Source organism: Strix uralensis, chromosome Z (assembly GCF_047716275.1).
Source record: "Strix uralensis isolate ZFMK-TIS-50842 chromosome Z, bStrUra1, whole genome shotgun sequence".
Lineage (NCBI taxonomy): Eukaryota > Metazoa > Chordata > Aves > Strigiformes > Strigidae > Strix > Strix uralensis.
In genome coordinates this window covers 28,861,068-28,882,660 of record NC_134012.1, presented here as the reverse complement: position 1 = coordinate 28,882,660, position 21,593 = coordinate 28,861,068, and the positions used below count along the sequence as shown (strand labels likewise).

Genomic DNA, 21,593 nt, shown 5'->3' with positions numbered 1-21,593 from the left:
ACCAAGCTTTCACACCCCCTGTGCTGTCACGTAAAGATCACAGGATTACAACGTACCACACGAATCATCCCGAGACCAACTTCTCCAGAGGGTGCATTCGAGCAGGCGATGGGAACTCCGACCCTGCTCCTTACGCAACCGATGCCATTAGACTTTACTCAGATCTGCAGCTGTATTACGGCTTTGGGAACTGCTGCCGCAAGAGCAGCAATACCAGTTCGCTCTCACCTCAGTCACGTTACTTCCACCAGTGCCTCCGCCTGTTTCATTTTAAAAAGCACGGAGCCCCCCAGCACCCAGACGGGCAGCGGGACTCCTTCCCGCAGGGTCCCGAACCCCACTGCCGAGGGGCACTGTCGCCTCGCACGCGAGGAAAACCTGTCTACCCTCCGGACACAGGGCTCGCCTGTCCCCAAAGCAATCTAAATAAAACTTCTCCAGATCCGCTGGGCTTGCTCGGGCTATTTATACGCAGCGCTGCTATACAACCCGCTTCTCCCGTCCCACTTGAGGAAAATAAAGGGGAAAAAAAAGAAAAGGAAAAAACAACTGTTGCGAGTTATGAGCTGGAGGAATAATAAAAGCCAGCTTTCCGGTTACCTGAATTAGCCACATGCCTCTGCCCCCGCACTGCAAATTTTCTAGCCACGTATGGCTGCCCCAGCTTCATGTGTCACACGCCGAAGCGCTGCCTCCCTCTCGGCGCTCTCCTCCTTCACCCCATAAAGAAGAGCCGCCCGCAACCGCGCAGCCCCGGCCGCGCCGCCCAGCTCCGCCAGCGACCCTTCCCTCCCTCCCCCCGGGCCGCCCCCCCACCCCCCCCGCCCCGAGGTGCGGGGTCCCCCCGGCGCCCCCCGCCGCCGCGCCCGCCCGGCCCACGGGGCGCAGCAGTCTGCTACCGTGGCTGGAAGCGAATTCAGCTCCCTGCTTCGTTTTAAAAAGGCGAGGTTTGAAAGCCGCGTCCTCTTAAAGGAACATTAACCGGGGGGGGGGTGGGAATAGAACTCTCGACTTACTGCAACTACAGGAAGTGACTTAATGCTGTACTGAAAAGGTTTAGAAGAAGGGGGGACAAAGCAAAAAAACCTCCTGTTTTTCCAGTTTCCTTAGCATGCTTAAGAAAAGCTTTGTCTACAGACAGTATGACTGCTTTCAAGAGGATCCTTTACGCTTTTGGCTACCACAGGACACCCCCAGCAGTAGACAGAAGGATGCTGCTCAGGGAAAACCTACCTTCCCCGGCACGGGAAAAGAACAGGATGGAGACACAGACACAGGCAGGCGCATGTGAGAGCCACAGAAGCGGGGCTGACCTGTGCACATTGGTATCTCGGTCCTGCAGTGTGGACAGACTGTTCAGCAGACACAAACAACCCCCTCAGACCACATGTTTCTGCTGAAAGACCAGAGTGTCTGTATGCTGTGGTATTTACTTATAGATGCACCCAAAATAGCCATCTAAATACCAGAGTGGAAGCAAAAATACATGCATACACACATACTTGAAGCACACATAGCTCCTTCCAGCAGGACTGCCTGAATATCTGGCAGGGAAAAAGTCTCCAGGACTCCCACTGACAGGGAGAGAATGAGACAGAGCATACTCTCTGAATGACTCTTCTTCCCAAATTTAGTGCTCTGTTCCCAGAGTCTCAGCCTGGCTCCATTTCGTGCAAACAGACAACTCTCCTTTCCACACCCCACAGCTCCTGGCCCTAGGTTGGTCACCCTTCCTTCCCACCTGCACCCTACGTTTGTCCCCACTCTCACACTGGCCCTCATCCCCTTCAGTCTTCTGGTCTCTTTCTGCCTTCTTTCCACGCTCTGATTTCTCACCCATTTTCTCTTCTTACTTGTTTGCTGCACCAATTCTAAGCCAAAATCTGGTTATACTCTCACCCCTCATCCCAGGCTTGGTTCTAGTCACTTCACCCAGCCCATGTAAATTCAAGCTCCATCAATTTTACCTCTTCTCCCATTTTTCCCAGTTCTTTTCCTCTGCTTGTCTTGGTCCTTGTCTTCCCACTCAGCAACATCTCCAATTCTCCCATCACTACACCAGTGAAGTCAGGCAGCTCTTGTAAGCTGTCCTTGGGCACAATGCATAAGTGTTGGATGGGGGAGGAACAGACTCTTTGGAAGGCCCAGGACTTAAGAATTAATGTATCTTTGTAAAAATATTCATAAAACCTCTAAAAAGACATGCAAATCTCATGTTAAGTCATGAGAGTGAAATTGGAATCTCAGATTTCTTTCTTCTTCCTGGCATGGTATTAAGATTGCTCAACAGAAACCTATCAAATAATAATTTTTAAAAAAATCACACTGACATGGAATCCCTCACTAAACCTCTCCACAACACCTGCAGGCAGCTCAGCGTCTTCACAACAAAATCACTTTGGTCATCAGCTTAAGCTGGCAGCATTACCTGGACACAGTTCATATCTGCTGCTCCACAAGCATGAGACTGCACATGGAGCTGACTGCCTATTACTTCTCCTTAAAACAACACAGTGAACACTCCACCAACACAATCCCAGTATTGTGAGTTGATCTCTGGAGACGTTTCTTGGTATGTTAAGACAAACAAGGATCAGGCATGCAATCTACCAACACCAACACCACACTGATGCAGCGCGCAAGAGCTGCGCCAAGCCTTTGTGCATTTTGCTATCTCAGGGCCAAAATGGGTGTGCCTGTTAAGCATGGAACAAAGCAAAATGGATGGCTGTTTTCAAGCAATAAAAATGGTTTTGTTGGTTCCAAAAGAAAAAAATCTAATAAAAAGGAAATTAATAAGCACCTGATAAGAACGCAGCCCTTCTTCCTTTCAGCCCTTAGGTCCTGGATGAACTACGGATGCCCTTAGTCCCTAGCTTTGGTGGGCAAGTACCAAGTGCTACACAAGCAGGTACCTCAGATTAACCTCGGAGGAAGCTGCATCTATTTGTCCTTCAGCCAGAAAGGCAAGCCTTCATGCCCAGAGACCTCAAGTGAGCAAAAGATTCCTTCCCCATTCACCCCAACACACATAGAAGTATTGCAGTAAATACCAGGCAGTACAAACACTCTTGTTAGGCATCTTGTCTCATCCTTGGCCAGCTGATCATGGGCATTGCTAAAATTAGAAGAACTATTCCCCAGTGTCTGTAGTAGCTCAGGCAAATATTAATCACGTCACTGTATTACATGGATACAGTATATGCAGATGCACAAACACATACACTTTTGTCTGTGAATATGCTGCAGACATTCCTGCTTTCTTCTGAAATGTCTTTTAATGCAAGGAGACACGAAACACCTCATGCTTTTAGGCCAGTAAAGTGAAGTAAACACCCTGTGAAGCACAGAAGCCTCATTGTGGTACTGTTGTTATTAATGCATTTCTCCAGAAGTATGCAAAGATTTCATTACCCTTTCCCTGCTGCAGGATAACCACGGGTAGGACACAAGCAGCATTTAAAAAATGCAGTCTTCAATTCTCGCCTCCTGCAATGCTGGGACTGGCTCTGTCCAAACATTCCAGTCTTGCCAACTTCTATTAAATTATATCCTATCCAGTGCACTACACAAGAATATCAGTATATTAAAATATTGAGTCAGCCCTACCCAAGTCCACACTAATCATGTCTGCTCCCAGACCAGGAGAACTGGAAAAAAGGTAGAACATTTAAGTTGATGTGCTTCAAGACTTCTGACGGAGAGAAAATGTGGACAGACATAGAGTTTTGGTTCCACAAGCCAGAGCTTTGGTTCTGTTAAACTTTATTGTAGAGCCGCCTTGGAGGGTCCAGGAAGGGCAAAGAGAAGCAACTGAGAATGTACTTCTGAAGCTGAAAGTCTAAGGTGCTTTGAAAAATACAGACCTCACACCTAAAGCCTTCTCTCCCCATCTGGTTATGGTATCTGCTCTAAGGCATTTTTATCTTGGATCTGACAGCTATTAAAGAAGCTATTTTCCATTGAAATAATGTTATGAATAACAGTCTCCTTCCAGAGTTATGGCATAAGACAATTCATAAAGAACACTGCAGAGGAAAAATACAGAGACAATAGCTGGCATAAATGGAGTCAAATCAGTATTTTTGTATGCTCAACTTCAATTTGAAAGGTTGGAGCAGAAAAAGAGGGGACAAAAAAAAAAGTTCTGACTTTTTTGACTCTTTTGTGTAACAGTGAAGAAATTGATGCTTCTCCTTCTCCTCCCACCCCCAATACTACTTTTGTTCTTTTTTTCTTCTGTTCTTCAGCATACATGAGTTATCAGCCTCGCCTTCTGAGAAGAACCAAAATGCATGAGGCTGAGCACTTCCTTAAAAAGAAAAAGCAGAATGGAATAATTAACAATTTTTCTTTCATTCTTCTTTTCAGGTGTTGGGATTTGAATGTAAGCTAAAAAGAACAACAATAAAAACACTTGGAAAATAGACTTTAGCCTTGCAGCACACTCATTTGATCAGCTTTCTTTTGGCTAGCAATATACAGAATATGCCATGAAAGTACTAGCTCCCCAACAATTCAACCTAGCTGTCCAGTATTTTCCGGGGGGGGGGGGGGGGGGGGGGGGAAGCCCCAAACACAATGTACCCATCAGATTTTTATTTTACTTTATTCCAAGAACTGAGGGGGGAAAAGTTAGAAAAAGAAGGTTGTTTCTGTACTTTCCCAGACACAGCAGGAGCATCGAGTGTTTTATTCGTTCCTTTGCAGTTCAAGCACTCAGCAGCAGCATGAAACACGCTGCAGGTGTGGAGCGCAGGCCACCTCAGTTGGCTGCTCACCTCCCAAAAGGAGGAGAGCCACGGCAGCACACCAGTGTCAAGCCACCAAGCTGCCCATGAGGACACCCCCATGCCACCCTCCCTGCAGTGCCAGGCTGGAGTGCCTGGGTGACCCAGCACAGCTTGAATAGAAGCAATGGCATAACTGCCCAGCACACCGCACTGTAGTGTGGACCTGGCTCTGATAACACCTTCCTCTCCTTTTCTGCTCTGGAAAAACAACCAATAAATACCGTCTAGTAAGAAGGGCAATCTGTTTTGCTATTACTCAGCTACAGATATGCCTGGAGCAAATGGGATTTAACTCCTGGTGCACCTGAGGCTGTCGGGTATGGGGTACTACAGTCCAAACCAAAACTTCCCAGCCAGAGAGGGATAACAGCCTGCTACCAGCCCCGCAGTTACAGGTGCAGAGGATTCTCCTGTTACTGAGGAATTTCATCTACTGCACATTTTACTGAAGAAATAAATCTCCAGTGTAAAATGTTTGCTCCAAATTTAATCTCAGAGAAAAATGAGGAGCAGAAAAATGGTAAAATATTTTTGTAAGGTTTTTAGTTACTTTTTAAAATTTATGTGTCAATACCCCAGCTGGGGAGCTGAATTTTAAATCTGACATCTAAATACTCAGTGCTTTGGGTTGGGGGGTGTAACCAAAAAATGGGGGATAGCAACTTCCCTGACACTAATAACAGAGAAAGGTTGAAGCTACAACACTGTGTAATAAATAGGTTTTTATTTCAAGACGTAGACGCTCCAGCTCAGATGTCTGTAGTGGTAAGCCTCACAGAAGTGAATTAAGTACACCACCTTAAGTCAATGAACATAAGCAGCAGCAATGTTGAAGAAAGATGGTTCAGACTGCTGCTGTGCTAGGCTTGCACTATGAACACAAACAGTAGGGCACTGGGCTATGATGCCACATTTACCACACAACATTGGTAAAATAAGGCATTTTACGAATGGATCTGATGTCTTAATACCATGCTCTTTCTAGAAGAATTACCATTACTGCAACAGATGAAAAACTCAAAACAATCACAGCCACAATGCAAATGCCATTAAAAGCATCAAAAGTCTTTCCATTGGCCTAACTAGGCTTTTCCATCTACTTGATCAACCCATAGTGAAAACAGTCTCCCAAACAGTTATGTTCCTCTGAACCTGAAAAAAATCTTAGCTGCTTAGCATTATACTAGGATTATCATTATACTGAAAATATAATAACAATTGTAGTTGTTTAGCATTATAGCAAAAACAATGAGACAGCTCTCACCTTGGTACTGGTGATCAGATGGATGTACTAACCTAGATGTCCCACTGTCACGTCCTCCTCAAGGGTCAAATTCCTAAACCACAGAACGGCCTGCTACCCAAAGGCATCTATACATACAATAAATAGCCTTTTTGGTGTTAGGAGGGGGTCTTTCAAGGTCACATTACCTTTTTTTTACACCATTAAAGGTTTTTTTTCACATGCTAATAAAAGAGTTACCTACAGAGTTTATATCTGAACATCATATAACCATAATTAAAAATTATTTTTGTGAGCTGAAAGTAAAAACCACTTTTCATAAAACACACCTCCTAACTCTCTCTAGTCTTTTTAATGTCGAAAACTTTTACTTCTAGAATCTCTGAACTGAAAACTTGCAGCTCAAACAGAAGCTCATTTAAAATATAAAATCCAGACAATAAAGTTGTGCAAATTAATTAACCTTGAATAAAGGATTAATCTTGTTTATGAGGAACCTATTCCAGGGGGAAAATAAAAAAGCACAACCAACTGTCCTGAGAGCAACTGCAATATGCCCCCTTATCAAAATACACAAAATCTGCTTTGTATTCTTGACAATTCCCTTAGTTGAGGCTGATTATAAATCTCCTTTTCTGCTACTCTCACCTTCTGGAAATAGCTCTGTATCTGGCAGTTCTGTGGTGGGACATCTTGTATGTGCACCACCTCAAGGCTGCTAACCACAGAAACTCAAAACTCAAGAGGCTAGTCTGTTTTGCCTCCATCCCAGTTTCTGACTCACAGGTCCCAGGGGAACTCAAGCAACGGCTGGCAGGAAGCAGGGCATGGGTGGGAAGGGATATAGCAGAATAAGCTAATGACTAACTGCCCCACCAGCAGCAAGGAAGAGCAGAGCAGAATCCACGGTGGGGGGGCTGCTGCTGTTGTCAACATCGCTGCCACCTCTGGGTAAAAGTACTCTAAAAACAGTGGCCACTTGGGCAAATTCCTGTCACGAGTCAGTCTGTGGGTGCACTGGGGCTCTGAGCGTTTCCTTGTAGCAAAGTAAGCCTCCTGTTCTCTCAGGTACCACTGGGAAGAATGACAAGATGTCACCAGTCATCCTTTACTTCTGAGCTTGAAATAGGGGGCATCTCAGTCCTGTTTACTTATGTTTGAAAACCAGGTGCCAAAAAGGCAAGTCCAAACCAGTGTGAACTTGTTCTTTCCAAGCACCTGATTCCACGTGTATTTTTTTCATCCTGGAGTATTTGCTTGAGAACTGCCCTTTGTCATTCCCTGAAGCATTTATTTCATTCGCTATGTATTGCATGCACACTTAGGATCCAGGCATATTTGTGACAAATGAGGAGCATTCAATTTAAAGATACTTTCCAAATCAGACTAACTCGGGCCTAGCAAAATAATCTAAGTTATGGCAAACAGTAGATACCAATCACAAGCTCCTTGCAGCCTGGAAGAAAGCCATACGATGTGATCTACCCAACACAGTAGGAGAGCAGCTCAGTTTCAGACCACCATAGCCCTCCTTTCCAAAAATACATCCTAACAGATCTGGGCTGTTTCAGCCACTGATGTTGATGAACATGAAGCTGAGTCCCAGTGTTGGTAAGGCACCTTTCTGTCCTCTGCTGCACCCGAGAAACCCCAAAGCTCTCCTACCGTCCTTGCCAACTCTTGAAAATGTGGCATACCTGCCCCGCTCTTCCAACAGTACATCATCCCCTGTTGCTTTATACCACTTGTCACAAGAAAAATGACAAAGGAAAAAATAATTACAAAGACCAAGGCTTGCATCCACATAGGATGGGCTTCACAAGACCCACACAGAGAGCTGGCAAAGCAGAAGAGGAGCAAACCCCCAAATATTTCTCTTCCTTCCTCACTCATGCAAATCATCTTCCCACTCTCCATGGGGGCCGAAGGAGTCATGGATGCAAGGCAGGTGTTTCCCTGAAAACATCTTTCAACACAACTGTGCATCAGTGTTATCTGCTGAAGTCCAAGCAAAGAAGGCTGTGTTTGCTTTCTAGCCAAGAACAACTCAACCACAAACCCAAAATATTTAGATTTATAATGTTATTACCCTTCTGTGCCTATAAATCTCTGAAGAGGTGAGAAGTGGAGAACAGATACATAGGGCTATTGTAACAGGAGTAACCATAAGGAAAGAACCTGGGCTCCTGGGGTATAAACCTGCCATGAAATATTAAAACTGATTTACAGATTCAGTTTGGTCTTACAGCTGTGCACAGGGTGGAAAAAAAAATGGAAGAATTGTCTTCTGCAAGAATGGTTCTACAAATATTTGTATTTATGAGTCCTGGAAGGACATTATTTTGTCACATGCTTACCTCCATAAGGAATATGGTTTATGCTGCATAATCAGTATGATATTTCAAATACCGGGAATTGTTCCCTCCCACCGTTTTTTATATTAGTCTAGTACTGATTCCTTCTGTGAGATAAAACGTGTGTTGCCTTCCAAACTTCAAAAGCATAAGCAATTTGCATTTTCCAAAAACACTGAAAGCTTTTTCTCTGCACTTAAAATAGTTCAGACCGATGAACTGATTTTCTCCAAAAAGTTAAAAAAGCCACCATCAGAGAAAAGATGAAAAAGGTCATTATTAGAATTAAATCTTTATGCACATTCTAAATAGCTAAAAACAGTGGCTTATAATTGAAAGTCTATGAATAATATTCAAAATTAGCAACTTTAAGGGTAACAGCTACCTTTCTACTGTTGAAACAATGCCTTGGAGTAAATAGGTGCAGTGCTCCCTTCACTTGAGTATTCACAACACCGATCTCCCACTAGAAAACCTGCATTTGTTGAAAGAAACACACTACTCTGTATGTAACAACAAAAACAAAGAGGCTACCAGAGTTTCGTGAAACTTCAAAGTGCAAGCTCCCTTCAGATGGCAGCACTTGCGAGACAACCCAGTTAATCGGGCACTGTTAAAAACCCGGAAAAAAAGCATCCCAACTTAATATTCTATAAGAACAGTGAGGGCTGGTTTCAGCTGTGCTACCCCTGGGTGCCCCCCATCCCTTTTCTCAGCTGGCTCACAGAGCCAGCCACTCGCATCTCCCCTCTCCCCCAGCCCCGTTCGAGGGTCTCACTCACCAATCCACCCAGAAGCAAACCCTTGGACACTGCCACGTTTAGTTTTTCAGGAAATTAAGTCTGAAGCACACTTTCCTTTGCCTTAAAGTGAGCGCGTATTCAGCAGGCAGGGATCCCAGAGGTTGCTACAGAGCATTTATTTATACTCATTTGGAATTTCCTGAGACAGTCCCAGCCCAGCAGCCAGCCCAGCGCAGTGCCAGTGGCTTCCCTTTATGGCACTTCCCATGCTGTGTATCACCTCTGGCTCCCCAAGGGTTAAAATACATCAAATGGGCAGCAGGACAAAAGAAACAGTACCAAATGACACACTACAAAGATAATTTTTTTTTCTCTGACAAAGACAGATTTAATTCCCAAGAGGGAATTAAAAGTTCAGGTCACTTCTCTTCCACCCGCTCTCCCTTTCTCCCCAAGCTGTTCACACCCACCCCTCTCATTTCTCACTCCCACGTGCGTACTGAAAGCACAGAAAGGTTCATTGATATAAATCTGGGCAGAACAATTACCTCTGTTGTAACCGCCACTGCTTGCAATTCTGCCTGTGTTACATTCAACCTCATTTTGTTTACGCTTCTCAAATGTAGCTTATAATTTGAGGGATAAAAATAAAACCTTTTAGTATAAAGTTACAGGCACAGGTTTTTTTTTCTGAAACATGGCCCAAATATACAAGGTATCATTCATGCTAGTACAAGCACTTTCAAAATTATGCACAAACATATTTGATTTTTTCATATTCAATTCCCTTGTTTCCACATAACACCAAGTATTAACTCAAGTAAAGATAACTGGGATTCCAGATGCAAAAAAGCGTCACTTCTCAGCATCATAAAGAGACCCTCAAAGGCCTAAGCTCCATCTCTCTTCACCTCTGCTTACAATAACAGTTGCTGTACTACAACCAAACAAGGACTCCAAAAGTAAACACGGCAAGGGGACAGGCTAATTTAACAATGGTAATGGTCCTAAGACTTCACAGGACTAAAGAAAAAGAGTTTTATTACTGTGCATTTCATCCAGATTCCCAAGAACAAAGAAAATAAAAAAGAAACATGAATTGTTAAAATAATTTCCAAGATAATTGCAGATTGGAAGAGTTGTGCTTCAAACAGAAGTGGGATCTTGTGCTGAAATGACAGGAGAGAGGTGCTCCACAGCACCTTCAGCTAAAATGGCACAGACTTCCAAAAAAAGTGTTTCCCGAACACGTCTAGTGGCTTCAGTGGTATTTCATATAAAGTGAAGTAATATTTAATAAAGGCATCAGCTTTTGGACTATAAACTAGGTCCTGCCCTCTAGGTAATTTTACATTTATTTCCTTGAATTAGAAGTCATTGATGCATATACTATAAAACATAAGCTCCCCAAAAAAAGTCCAAAGAAAGTCTCTAGATGTAGTCAACTTGTTACATCTATGGACCATAAAGGTACTGAGTTTTAAGTGAACTTGGTTTGATTTGGTCTCTGCTCTAATCACCCCATCCATAAAGAAAAGCAGCTCTTCATAAGAAATGCTTTGGCAACAGCTTCTAATCATGCTTTGAAGTTTCTCCTAGAAGGCAGAAAAACTCAAGGGCAGCTGAAACCTGACTCATGCTGTCTGTTCAGTGAAACAAATGCAAAAATTCAGCCCCTGAAACACTGCCCTGAGCCTGCAGACATCGCTTTGCGCTCACTGCCCTTCAATCCCCATCTTTCGACCTGCAGAGCAAGTGACCAGTCAGGTGAGGACAAGTGCTGCACAGCAGCACTGGGTGTTACTGGTGGGCATCTCTAGCTCCATCAGCAGGTTCTTCACACCGGACAGAGGAGAATATGACAATGCTGTGAAAAAAACCGTAACATCTGGGATAAGGCATGAGAATAGAAGGTATGGCCAAAACATCCTTCTCAAGAGTTAGGATTCTGCTCAGAGAAAAAAAAAAAAATTCTCTAACATGATATAATTTCATTTTTCTAAAAAAAGAGAGCATGATATCCTGTTTAGAAAAGAACAGATTTTAACAGCTGTCTCCACATGCTCCATCTGTTTATCATTACTCTGTGGTTTCAAGGGCTTGACATCTGAATGAGCCCTGCATCAAGTCACGCACCTTCAGTGGACTCTCCTCAAAGCTCGATCAACTCGGCAAGCTGAAAAAGACCTCTTGTCCAGCAAGTCAAATGTGAGACCAAATATGAGTCAAATTTGAGACTGTTATGGTGCCAAATAAACTCATTCAGCTACTGTTTACAGTAGAAACAAAACTGAGGTCAGAGCACAGCTCCCCAATGACCAAAAAACCTGACTTGGTCTGCAGCAGAGCAAATGTAAGATTTGGTGTATGGGCAGTCACCCAACTGGTAAATTCTTATCTAAACAGCAGATTATTTCACACCCCTTTTGAAAACAAAAATCAGAGAGGGCACAATGGATCTGTTAAAGGCGATGGATGAAGCACAGCTCTTTCTTTAAAACACATGCCTCCAACAGACCATTTCCTCAGCACTGGAGTGGCGCTGCTTGGAAAGAATGAAATAAATTTGCCAGACTACAAAGATCTGGTCCAGGGTATCACAGAGCTTGGCCTGACCAACCACTGTCGAGTTTATGTTCCTACTCTCAAAAACATGCTGCTGGATTTTGGTGAAGGTTGGATATGGGGTTCTTCTTGGTTTTATTCTGGTGGATTTTGTTTTGGGAGAGAGGGGTGGCACTGCTGTGGGTCTGTTTTTTTTTCTTTACAGCCTTTCAGAATTTGGCAGCCAGTTTCCATAGAACGATGCTAGCCATTGAGGTCAGTCCTGAGACTGATCTGGCCTACCCACCTTCTCCTCCCTAGCAGATGCCTGTAGAAGGATGTAAGAAAGCAGGCAAGCATACAGCAACATTCCTCCTCTTGGCTTCCAGAAACCTGCAACACAGAGACTTCCTGAGCCAGGGGTGGTCCAGGGTGGGTTTTAAGTCACAGTGTCAAATGTAGATTTTCAGGGTAGCTGGGAAGTATTCAATAACCATGTTCAAAATGTCAGACTGCAGCTGATGTGTTAGTACTGTAAGAAGATCTACTAGTCAAGTGCCTGATTAATCTGATGCAGTGACTATGTAACACTCAAAACCTCTATATGGCACATTTTGCACAGTACCATTAGCATCTACCCAGAGAGGATGCAACTGAAAAATGCACCCCGCATCGTTAAGCGTCCACCTGGTTTAGCTTCATGCAGAATGAACTTCAACCACTTGGTATTTTGTGTGTCATGAGGCAAGTCATGATTTCTACTATTCTCCCAATGTGACTGCTTAGAAAAACTTATGGTAAGAAGTCTTGTCCTGGGAGCGAGTAGACCATTCAAGCATTCAAATTTGGTGACATTTTTTTTCTTCTTTTTTTATACAGATGGTCAGGCATACTTGCTTGTTTCTATTTGGATGTTAGAACTGAGTGAGCTAGCAACTTGGCTTGCAGCTCCCAGCAGGGCTTTACGGGTCAGCTTTGCTCTCCCATTTTGCAGAGACGAAAAGTGAATGACACTGAATCTGAACATAAGGGAAAGGAAAAATCCATGGCTGTAAAAGAAAGATACGCATTCTCTAATCTGCAAATACATCTATGGACTTCTTATGCCACAGACAAGGCTGCAAAGGGAACTTCTGCCTGCTGGGAACTCAAGTGGAAGTGTCAGCCTAGTGACTGTCTTCTGCTGCATTTAAAAAAAGCTGAGTCATTTGGGGTCAGATGGCTGATCCTGATAGCATGGAAGCCACCCCATGTCATTCAGTCATCACCCCCCACTTCCCCAGCTAAGCAGAGGCAAGGGAGCTCACGGCTTTGCCAGGGAGACTGTACAGGCTACCGTTTTAGGCATCTCTTTCTCACTTGGATCAAGACTCTGCAATCAAACACCATGGTAGTAACAATGTAACACATTGTAGTAACAATGACTAATCCAGAAATACCCACAATAACATACTGATTATGCAAAAGGCTGAGGCAAGGAAAAGTGCCACACAAACTGGGGAAAAAAAACAAGTGCCACACATAACTAGTGGGACCCATGGGCAAGACTCTGCTTGTCCATTATTAATGTGCCTTATAACTGATAAATGGTGTGTGCAGTACATCATGCTGCAGCAGGATTGCAGAAGGATGGGAAAGCTGGAGTGCAGCAGGAGATGCTGCACTGAGTTTCGCACAGAGATGTCTCTCCCGCTGCTGTGGTCTTGGCTGTACCTGGTGTCTTGTCCTACAGGGGTACGGGCTGAGATGGTCTGGCTGAAGCCATGCACGTGCTTGCAGAGTTGAAGCCTTACAACTTTTCTCTGCAAAGGGAGAAGGAAGTAATTTTCCCAGAATCGTCAACAGTACGTTTTCCACAGCACTGAAAACAGGTAGCAAGGAAGCCTCTGAGCATTAAAGGCAGAGCGGTGGGCAGAGGAGAGCTGGATATTAGGGGGGAGGCACAGGCTGTGCTCCCCAGGGACTGCACCTGGGAGAAGTCTCTGTGTGTCCTCAGGGAGAGCTGGGGTGAGACTAAGCACTGGAGAAAGGGGCTGAGAAGAATATCAGGGAACAAAAGGAAAGGACAAGCATCCTGGCAGAAATGCTATCTGAGAGCGGAGGAAGGGAACAGAACTGTAACTAACGACGGCAGCGGAGAATGGTGAAAGTCTAAAGGGCAATGCAGTGGATGCACAGCCTTGTAAACCCATTCAAGTGATGGCAAACGTAAAAGCTATGTAACAGCCATCTGTCTCCACATAGAAAAAGAGGAGGACAGGAGGAGAAAAGAATGATTCTAAAACACACCTTTTTTTTTTTTAAGCTTTTAAGATATGGAAAAATATATCTAAAATTTAAGAATCACAATTTCTGCTAGAGGGAGGGGAGAGGAGGAAAGGGCTTAGCCATGGACGACTTGAAGTGAAAGAACACTGTTGATCCTCATAATCCCTTAAAACTTTATTGCTCTGATGTTGTCTTTGTGCTTCTATCATATGCAAATGTCAGTCTACTTTTTCAACCACAACCATGCGTTTTATTGTATTTTCTTGCACTATACTTTTTTTTGAAAGCTGCACATTTCAGATTTACTAAGCAGTGTACATGAAGTGTTAAAACTTGACCTATTTGCTAGGATTAGACCTGAAATTCCAGTAACAGTAGCTAAATTGCACAAGTGTTTTCTTTTTATTATTAGATCTTCTGCAACCCATATGACGGTGCTCCAGGCAGAGGGGCTGGTTGTGTGGAGAGGGGGTACGGAAAGGGCTAGGAGTACATCAACAAACATGCCCCTCAGCAATAAAGAGACTACACTCCAGACCAGCGATGTCTGGTTTACATGGGGAAAACAATGTGTTCCCAATTATCAGTTAATTTGATCCTCACCCTGACCAAAACCTTCAAACCCAGCTATTAAAAACAGTTTCCACCCCCTCCCACCATCCCTCCCTCTCCTACTTTCAAGCAAATCCTAAAGGGCAATGCAGAAGTATCACAGACAGGTCCTGTATGTTGAAGGAAAGCAGCATACTGTTATGAAGAGAAAACATACAGGAATATATTAATAAAAAGAGACAAAGCAGTTACATAAAACACTCATTACAGTGTGAGATAACTAGGGAGGAGAAATTGAGCAAGCAAAAGGGATGGGCTGTGAGAGAGCCTAAGGGTCACATTACCTACTTCTACAGGGAAGAAGGCTTTCCAAGTGGGGAAGGACGGACCAAAAGCATGAAAGTATATGATGGGATCTTGTGTTCACCTACCTTGCCGAACGTCTGAGCACTTAGTTTTGTCAAAGTCTGTGTGAAGACTCAGGTGAAGAAAAATCTCAGGAGACTACCTAACGCAGACTAAGTATACGCTACGAAGAGTTTTAAAGAATTAGTGGGATGGGGGAGGGGAAGAGCCCTATTTGGACCTAGTTGATCTGCTAACCCAAACCCTGCAAGCTGCGATGTGCATTCCACAGCGGAGGTCAACCATCACTTTCAGCCAATATGGTAAGTGCAATTTCCGGATGAAATCAGAGGAGGAGAAGAAAGGGGAGGATGGCCACAAGCACGCTCCTGTCCTGAAGCTCAGAGCCGGTCACACGGGGACATCCTGGCAGGAATCTACTCTGCCACCAAGGGGAGTCATGTTTCCAGAGGAAGGAAATGGAGATAGAGCTGTAATGCCAACGTGGGCAGCCCAAGCGCTCCCTCAGCCCCTAGAACTGCTGTGAAAACATGATACGGGAAGAGCTGCCCTTCTGTCATCTCTAATCCAAAGCCTTACAAATAGCATGAAAGGGGGGGAGGAAAGGGGTGGCCATTACAAGAAGCTTTCCAAGGACTTCTGCACCAGCAGTAAGCCTTCTGCAAGGAACATGTCTAAATGCAGGCACTTGTGTTCATGAACCGAAGACAACCAGCTGTAATCAGGCTATTTCCATCCAAGTCATTTCTCTGAGGTACTGTATCCTTTTAAAGGCAACAAAATTCCCTCCCTTTCGACAGGAAGGGCATTCATGCCAATTATTAATAAACTGCTTTCTGCAAAAGAATCTGGGAAGGGAGTGAGGAATACTGTAGAATAGTTTTGGGGTAAAACACTCTCTTTTGAGTTAAATAGCCAGAGCAAGATTTACTGAGTTGGGTATCTTGAGAGTGGGGGTAAGGAAGAAGATGCAGAGAAAGTAATTTTTCAAGTCTGGAAAAAGTTTATTCTTGGTGGTTTTCCTGTGACATGTGTTGCCTCTCACCCAGCCCCACAGACCGCTCCTCCACACAGGCACCTCTCACCTGACCACCACCAGCTTAGTGCAAAGCAGTGACTTCCATCACAAGACCTTAGGGCTTTTATCACTGTTAATCACCACCAGTTCAGTGAGGTTGCACGGTACCACAAACAGCAAGGCATGCCTATTTAGTCCCTAGAACGTTATGGGCTTTAAAACACAAGATCAGCACCCTTGGCTCCTCCAAGGGTGTAGAGGGCATGTATTTCCACAGGGAGCAGCAGCAGGCCACATGAGAAAGCCCAGGTGCTGCCCATGCAAGTGCATCTCCACAGCTCAGAGAAGGAAAGCATGCATTACTCCATGAGCAAGCCTGCATCAGAGAGGAATGAACACAGTCCTCTGTCTAGGTGAGATATAAGAAGCTTCTGGACAGCTGCAGAAGACAATCCAGAACAAGACACAACTGTGGTAATCTCTGAACAAAAGACAGACCAAATAAATCTGTTCGGTTTCTCATAGTCTGAGTCACTTGTCTCCCTCATCTGAGCAGGATGTGACAACGGTACTTTGTACTTTTGCAGAGCATCTGCAGCTTACATGGCTTTGTGTCTTGGGCCATCTGCTTCCCACCACATCCAATTTCCATTTCTAAGGACTGGGCTATCTGGGCCAGACTGCTATGTCCTCAGCTCCTAATGACACTGTATTTACTGTATCCTTTCTGATTTCTTCCTGCCCCTTCCCTTTCCAGCAGATTCCAAAATCAGGCCTGAAGGGCAGGCATTCTTCACGCAACAAGCCCTGTCTAAAAGGTGAGGCATGATCCCTGATCCTCTGCAGTCTGATAAAGGCCTCTAGGTTTGGCAAATGCAAGTCAATGTGTTTTCAAGCTTTCTGTTGCAGCAGCAAATGCACCCCTGAATTACAGGTATAAACTAGCAATTGCAGCAGAAACAAGTATTAGTTCAAGTAGAAAGCTGGCATTGTCTGTGAGATGGTGTGCTTCATCTCCAGCCACCTGTTCTTAAGGCAGATCTGGCATCAGAGAGTGAACTACAGCACACTGATAGAAGTGTTGATACACCTTATGGATAGAGCTGATGTGAAATCACTGGAGGCTCACTCACCCTTCACCCCACAGATTTCTGGGTCCCACCCTAGCTTGTGTTTAAATACTGAGCACCACCAGTGACTCACTAGATCACTCGTGGGTGAGGCAGGAGCAGGATCCCAGTGACAGCCCTGCATGGTGTCTGTCCATCCAGAAAGCACAAGACTACATGGCAATTCAGCATACTCTTCCAATGGCAAGAGTCTCCCACCAGCTGCCAAAGCACACCTTTGGCATACACCCATCCTCATTAACTCTGATGGTTGTTGGATTCAAGTTTAGAGCAGGGAGCATGGTAGGGGAGGAAGCCCAGGCTTACACAGCATCTCATCACACGTCCCTGACTCAACCAGATTACCCTTGCTTGCACAGTTCAGTTGATAAAAATACAAACTCACCTGAACCCTGGTCATTTACATCTGCTAAGCTAAGCAAACTCAATGCATTTAAAGCTGCTAAACTCAGAGCTCGGGGTGTCAGTAGCACCGGCAATGATACCTTGGTGACACCTACCCTGCAGGAAAGCAGTGAAGAGCAGCTGTCAGCTGGGCACTTATGGCAGGCACTCACAATACTCAGGAGCAAAGGCTCTGTTGGACTGACTACCACTAGCAGTCAAACACTTCCAATTGCTAACTTCATGTCTGTAAGTTCCCATTTATCGGCCGAGGGTCTGTAATGAAAACTCGTGGATATTCTGCTAAAATTAGTAATAGTGATAATGTTCTGGTGCACTGCACTTTCTTCTTAGACTACTTCAGATCATTAGGCTGGAAATCCTGCAAAACTCTGTGCATATTGCCTAAGATTATACGCATCAGGAAAACCAAATCATAGGAGAGACTCTAACTCAAATAATCCAGTAACTGAAAAGAAAGTGTGCCTCCAAATGTCTGGTAAAAGTGTTACAAATCAATGCAGAGGATGTGTATGATAAAAACATTTGCTCTAATGTGTTCTATTTATTGGCTTCAATAAAAAGGGTTAATAAGCAAACATGGGTTTTCATAATACTTTACAACAGTTGTTTATGCATTTATATACCAGCAGATGGAAAACACATTTATTAAACATTCAGTCTTTTGAGTCACGCTGATGTTAGTATCTCAACATTAATTCAGGCAACAGCCTCTTGTAATGGCCTCATTCTCTGACTAACTGGTGCATAGTTATAACTTCACTTAGGAGTCAAGAAAACTGCTCAGACACAAAGAAGATCTAACCACAGGTCCATGGGGTGCTGCAGAGTAACTGTGCATATATAAAATAACCTGAGGGACACCAGGCTGCTGCAGGGGAACCAGCACTCCAACAGGGTTTGTACCTGCCATCAAACCCCCCATGGTCCTGCAGCCCCTGGTGCGCTCTCCAGAGTGGAGGTGGATGCCTGTGTCTGCTGGGGTTGACATCTCCCTGACCCGGGAGGCTGGAAGGGAAAGGAGTAAACGGAGCAAAGACACTTGATGCTCGCACACTGGCTATTACAGCAGCAGTTCCTTGCTTTACAGGTGCAAAAACACCAACAGTGAAAATGACGGTGAGTTGCTACGATGCCGCTGCTTTAAGAACCGTGTGGGAATCTGAAGATGGAGGTAAAGCATATAGCCGAGTTAAACATGCATGGTAATAGTTCAAATGAATCCATGGAAGTTGTAATGCTCCTGTAAGTAGAAGCATGTTAAAAGTGGGATGGGAAGGCATGAAAACACAAATCCTTAAACAAGAGCAAGGGCAAGGTACAGACAAAAGGGAGAAAAGATAAAGGATCAGGGAAATCTCAGACTCCGTGTACAGAAAACAACACGCATTTGCTTTACAGCAAAGTAAAGAAAGTGTTTGTGCATCAGCCTTGATATACTGACCCCTGCAGCCTGTCCTACTCAGGAAAACTTGAAAAGCTTTTATTCTGTTAAAACACTTTATGTCCCATTAAAAAGGTGACGGGCAATTCTGGCAATTCTATGGTCTCTGGATATAGAGTATGAGGTGCTTAGGAAAGTCAAATAAAACAAGTTTTCATGATGGTTAGAAACAAATACAGGTTTTAATCCATTATCTTTTTTAATCAGTCTCCTATGTTTGTTTTGCTGCTTCCTTGTTTTCTACATCAGAACAAATGGAATTGGACCTGAATTTCACACCATTCAGTGCCTTTCAGAACACGTGTTTTGAAAAGAAAGTTTCAGCAAATCAGGTATTAGTGAAAGGAATGAAAATCCAACCAGAGGTATTTCCAAACTGCCTGGTAAGTTTTAGGGTGGTGTACACTGTGCTTTTTGTAGCTGACTGGAGGACCTTTCTACAGTTACCACTACAGAAATATTTGCAGAGCCTCATTAAATAGATGATTTATGCATCAGTCCTAGCAAGCACAGAAGCTAACAATTGCTGGAAGTTTCACCCAGCAGTTAATGGAGACACTAATACTATTTCAAGAAACAATCACCTCTTTTTTTTTTTTGTACTGTGCAAAGATAAATTAATTTGTATCATGCACCAAACCAACTCCAGCCTCCCAACAGCTCCCCACAGACACAGGGTATTTCCTAGCTCCTGCTGCAGCTCCTTGGACGAGTACACAACACAACATGCTCTGGACTTCCACTGCACTCCTTAACCCTCCTGAGCTTACCAGACTGAGCAGTAAGCTCACATGCCACCACGGCAGGCTCGAAACGGCAAACAGTTATGACTACCCAGCACCCAAATGATAAAATAAAACAAATCTGTCTGGAAGCACCAATTTATCTATCACTACTGTTACAGAGACTTCAGGTATTTTCTGAGCAGATAGCACAACCTTGATAGAGCCTCGTCCAAAACCAGTACCAGGTCTCTAAACCAACTTCCAAAACGTATAAAGGTGAACAAATAAGCTTGCAGCTCGCAGAAACAGTTCACTACAAGACCTCTGTGCAACAAAACGGAGAACAGAGTGATAAAACTTTAAGTCAGCAGCAAACAAAACTACTGACAAACAGTACTGAAGTCTAAATCAGTCTCTCTTATTTATTCTCCACGTTTAAAGTTCATACCTTTACTGAGATATGCAGGAGGCAGAAAAATTTATGATAGGTGCTTTCATGATAAAGTCATCACTTGCTTTGTAGCTTATCTCACATACACAGTCACTGAAAATATTTACAGCAAATGTACTTCCCATAAACATCCTTTTAAAAAAAAAATCTCTATACAAATGCAAAATAGCCCAATCCTTTCCTGGAAACAAGTTCCAAATCGAAGCATTCCTCTACAGATTTTATCTGCAGCAGCAATAGTCTATATAGGTTTGTATACTGAGAAAATTTACCAAAATGGCACATTGGCATAATCATTTAACAGTGCAAGTACTCACATTCTCAAGTTAACCAAAGCAAACCACTGCTCCTTAGTCACCTCATACTTGAATGCAGCTGAACATGTGGTCAAACTTGCCAAAATATTCAAGTAACATAAACGCAGCTTAGCAGTCTGTAACAAGTCTTTCTAGTTCTTTTTCCTGGTGCTGATTGATTCAGAGGGTGCAGAAAACACCACCCCTGAAGTTTGTCTTTCCTCTCTTAGAGCTCCATGCAATTAAGAAACTTGCTTCAATACCTCCAACGCCCAAATCAGTTCCTGCTCATCCAAAGGCATTCTCTCCCAGGCAGCACGGCAGTATAACAAATCACACGTATTTGCAGCCCAATACTCTGTCCATTATGAACTGCTGAGGATTTGGAGACACAGGCATACATGCATGTTAGAACGCCAGCCTCAAGGGTTTGCAAAGCCAACAAGTCCCGACAGTCTCTGCAAAATGTTGTCCAATTTAGTTTTGAATTAAATACTTGCAATTCATTGTAGCATCTTTCTACCAATAAGGGAACAAACAGCTTCTACCTGGCAAGAAGTCTTGGTTGCATAACAATCCTGAAACTAAAACTTCACCTTGCATTAATGCACCCCCAGTACAAGCTTCTTCTAGACTTACATGTCTGCCTACAAACTTTTTCAATAGACAATTCTACTGCAGGGGGGAAAATAATTAGTAAACCAATCTGTAACACTTCATGAACAATTTTTTTTTTCTTGTAAGCAGAGGGAATTGTTCTGCATGACTTAAGTTAAAAGTGTATTACAAAAAAAAGTCAAGTTACGTTGGGGAGTTTAGGCAGTAAACAGCTAAAGTTAAGTGACACACCAGAAGTTCTGAAGTCCACCTTCTCAAAAAGATTACAAAAAGATATCATTTCTTTTTTAGAGAATATACTTCTAATTATATAAAAAGGCGGGGAAGGGGAGAAAATACCGTTTTTCAGCAGTCTTGGGATTTAACAACATTGGTAAATTCAACCTTAAATCATCAACAGATAATAGTAACTCTAATATCTTCATGTAACTTCCACTAGCCTTTAAAAAAACCCCTTTTTTTTCATAAATTGTAGATAATGACACTTCGTATTTCTAATTTCCTGCACACAAAATGCTTTAATCCCTTGCACCAATTAGCACAATTCTACAGTGAGCACAGTAATTTAGGATTTGTTTCCAAACCAGAACATACTTTCAAAGGAGGTTAGTGCTAAAATCCACCAGATAAGCAGTTCTTAGTA

At 43.6% G+C, this 21,593-nt stretch overlaps 1 protein-coding gene across 3 annotated transcripts in view; it reads right to left on the bottom strand.

Annotated features, from left to right (window-relative positions):
• The window catches only part of KANK1 (KN motif and ankyrin repeat domains 1), a 128,628-nt gene that overhangs the window by 27,698 nt on the left and 79,337 nt on the right, over positions 1–21,593 (bottom strand). Inside the window, exon 1 of one of the 3 annotated variants that reach the window (XM_074856368.1) lies at positions 900–919. The exons of 1 other annotated variant lie outside the window; for it this stretch is intronic. Coding sequence is in view for 1 of the 2 variants with exons in the window: in XM_074856365.1 (XP_074712466.1) it covers positions 601–670 (70 nt within the window). In the remaining variant the exon portion in view is untranslated. Of the gene's footprint in view, positions 1–600; positions 765–899; positions 920–21,593 lie in introns of those variants that run through there. One more of the 3 variants, XM_074856365.1, reaches the window with a different exon arrangement.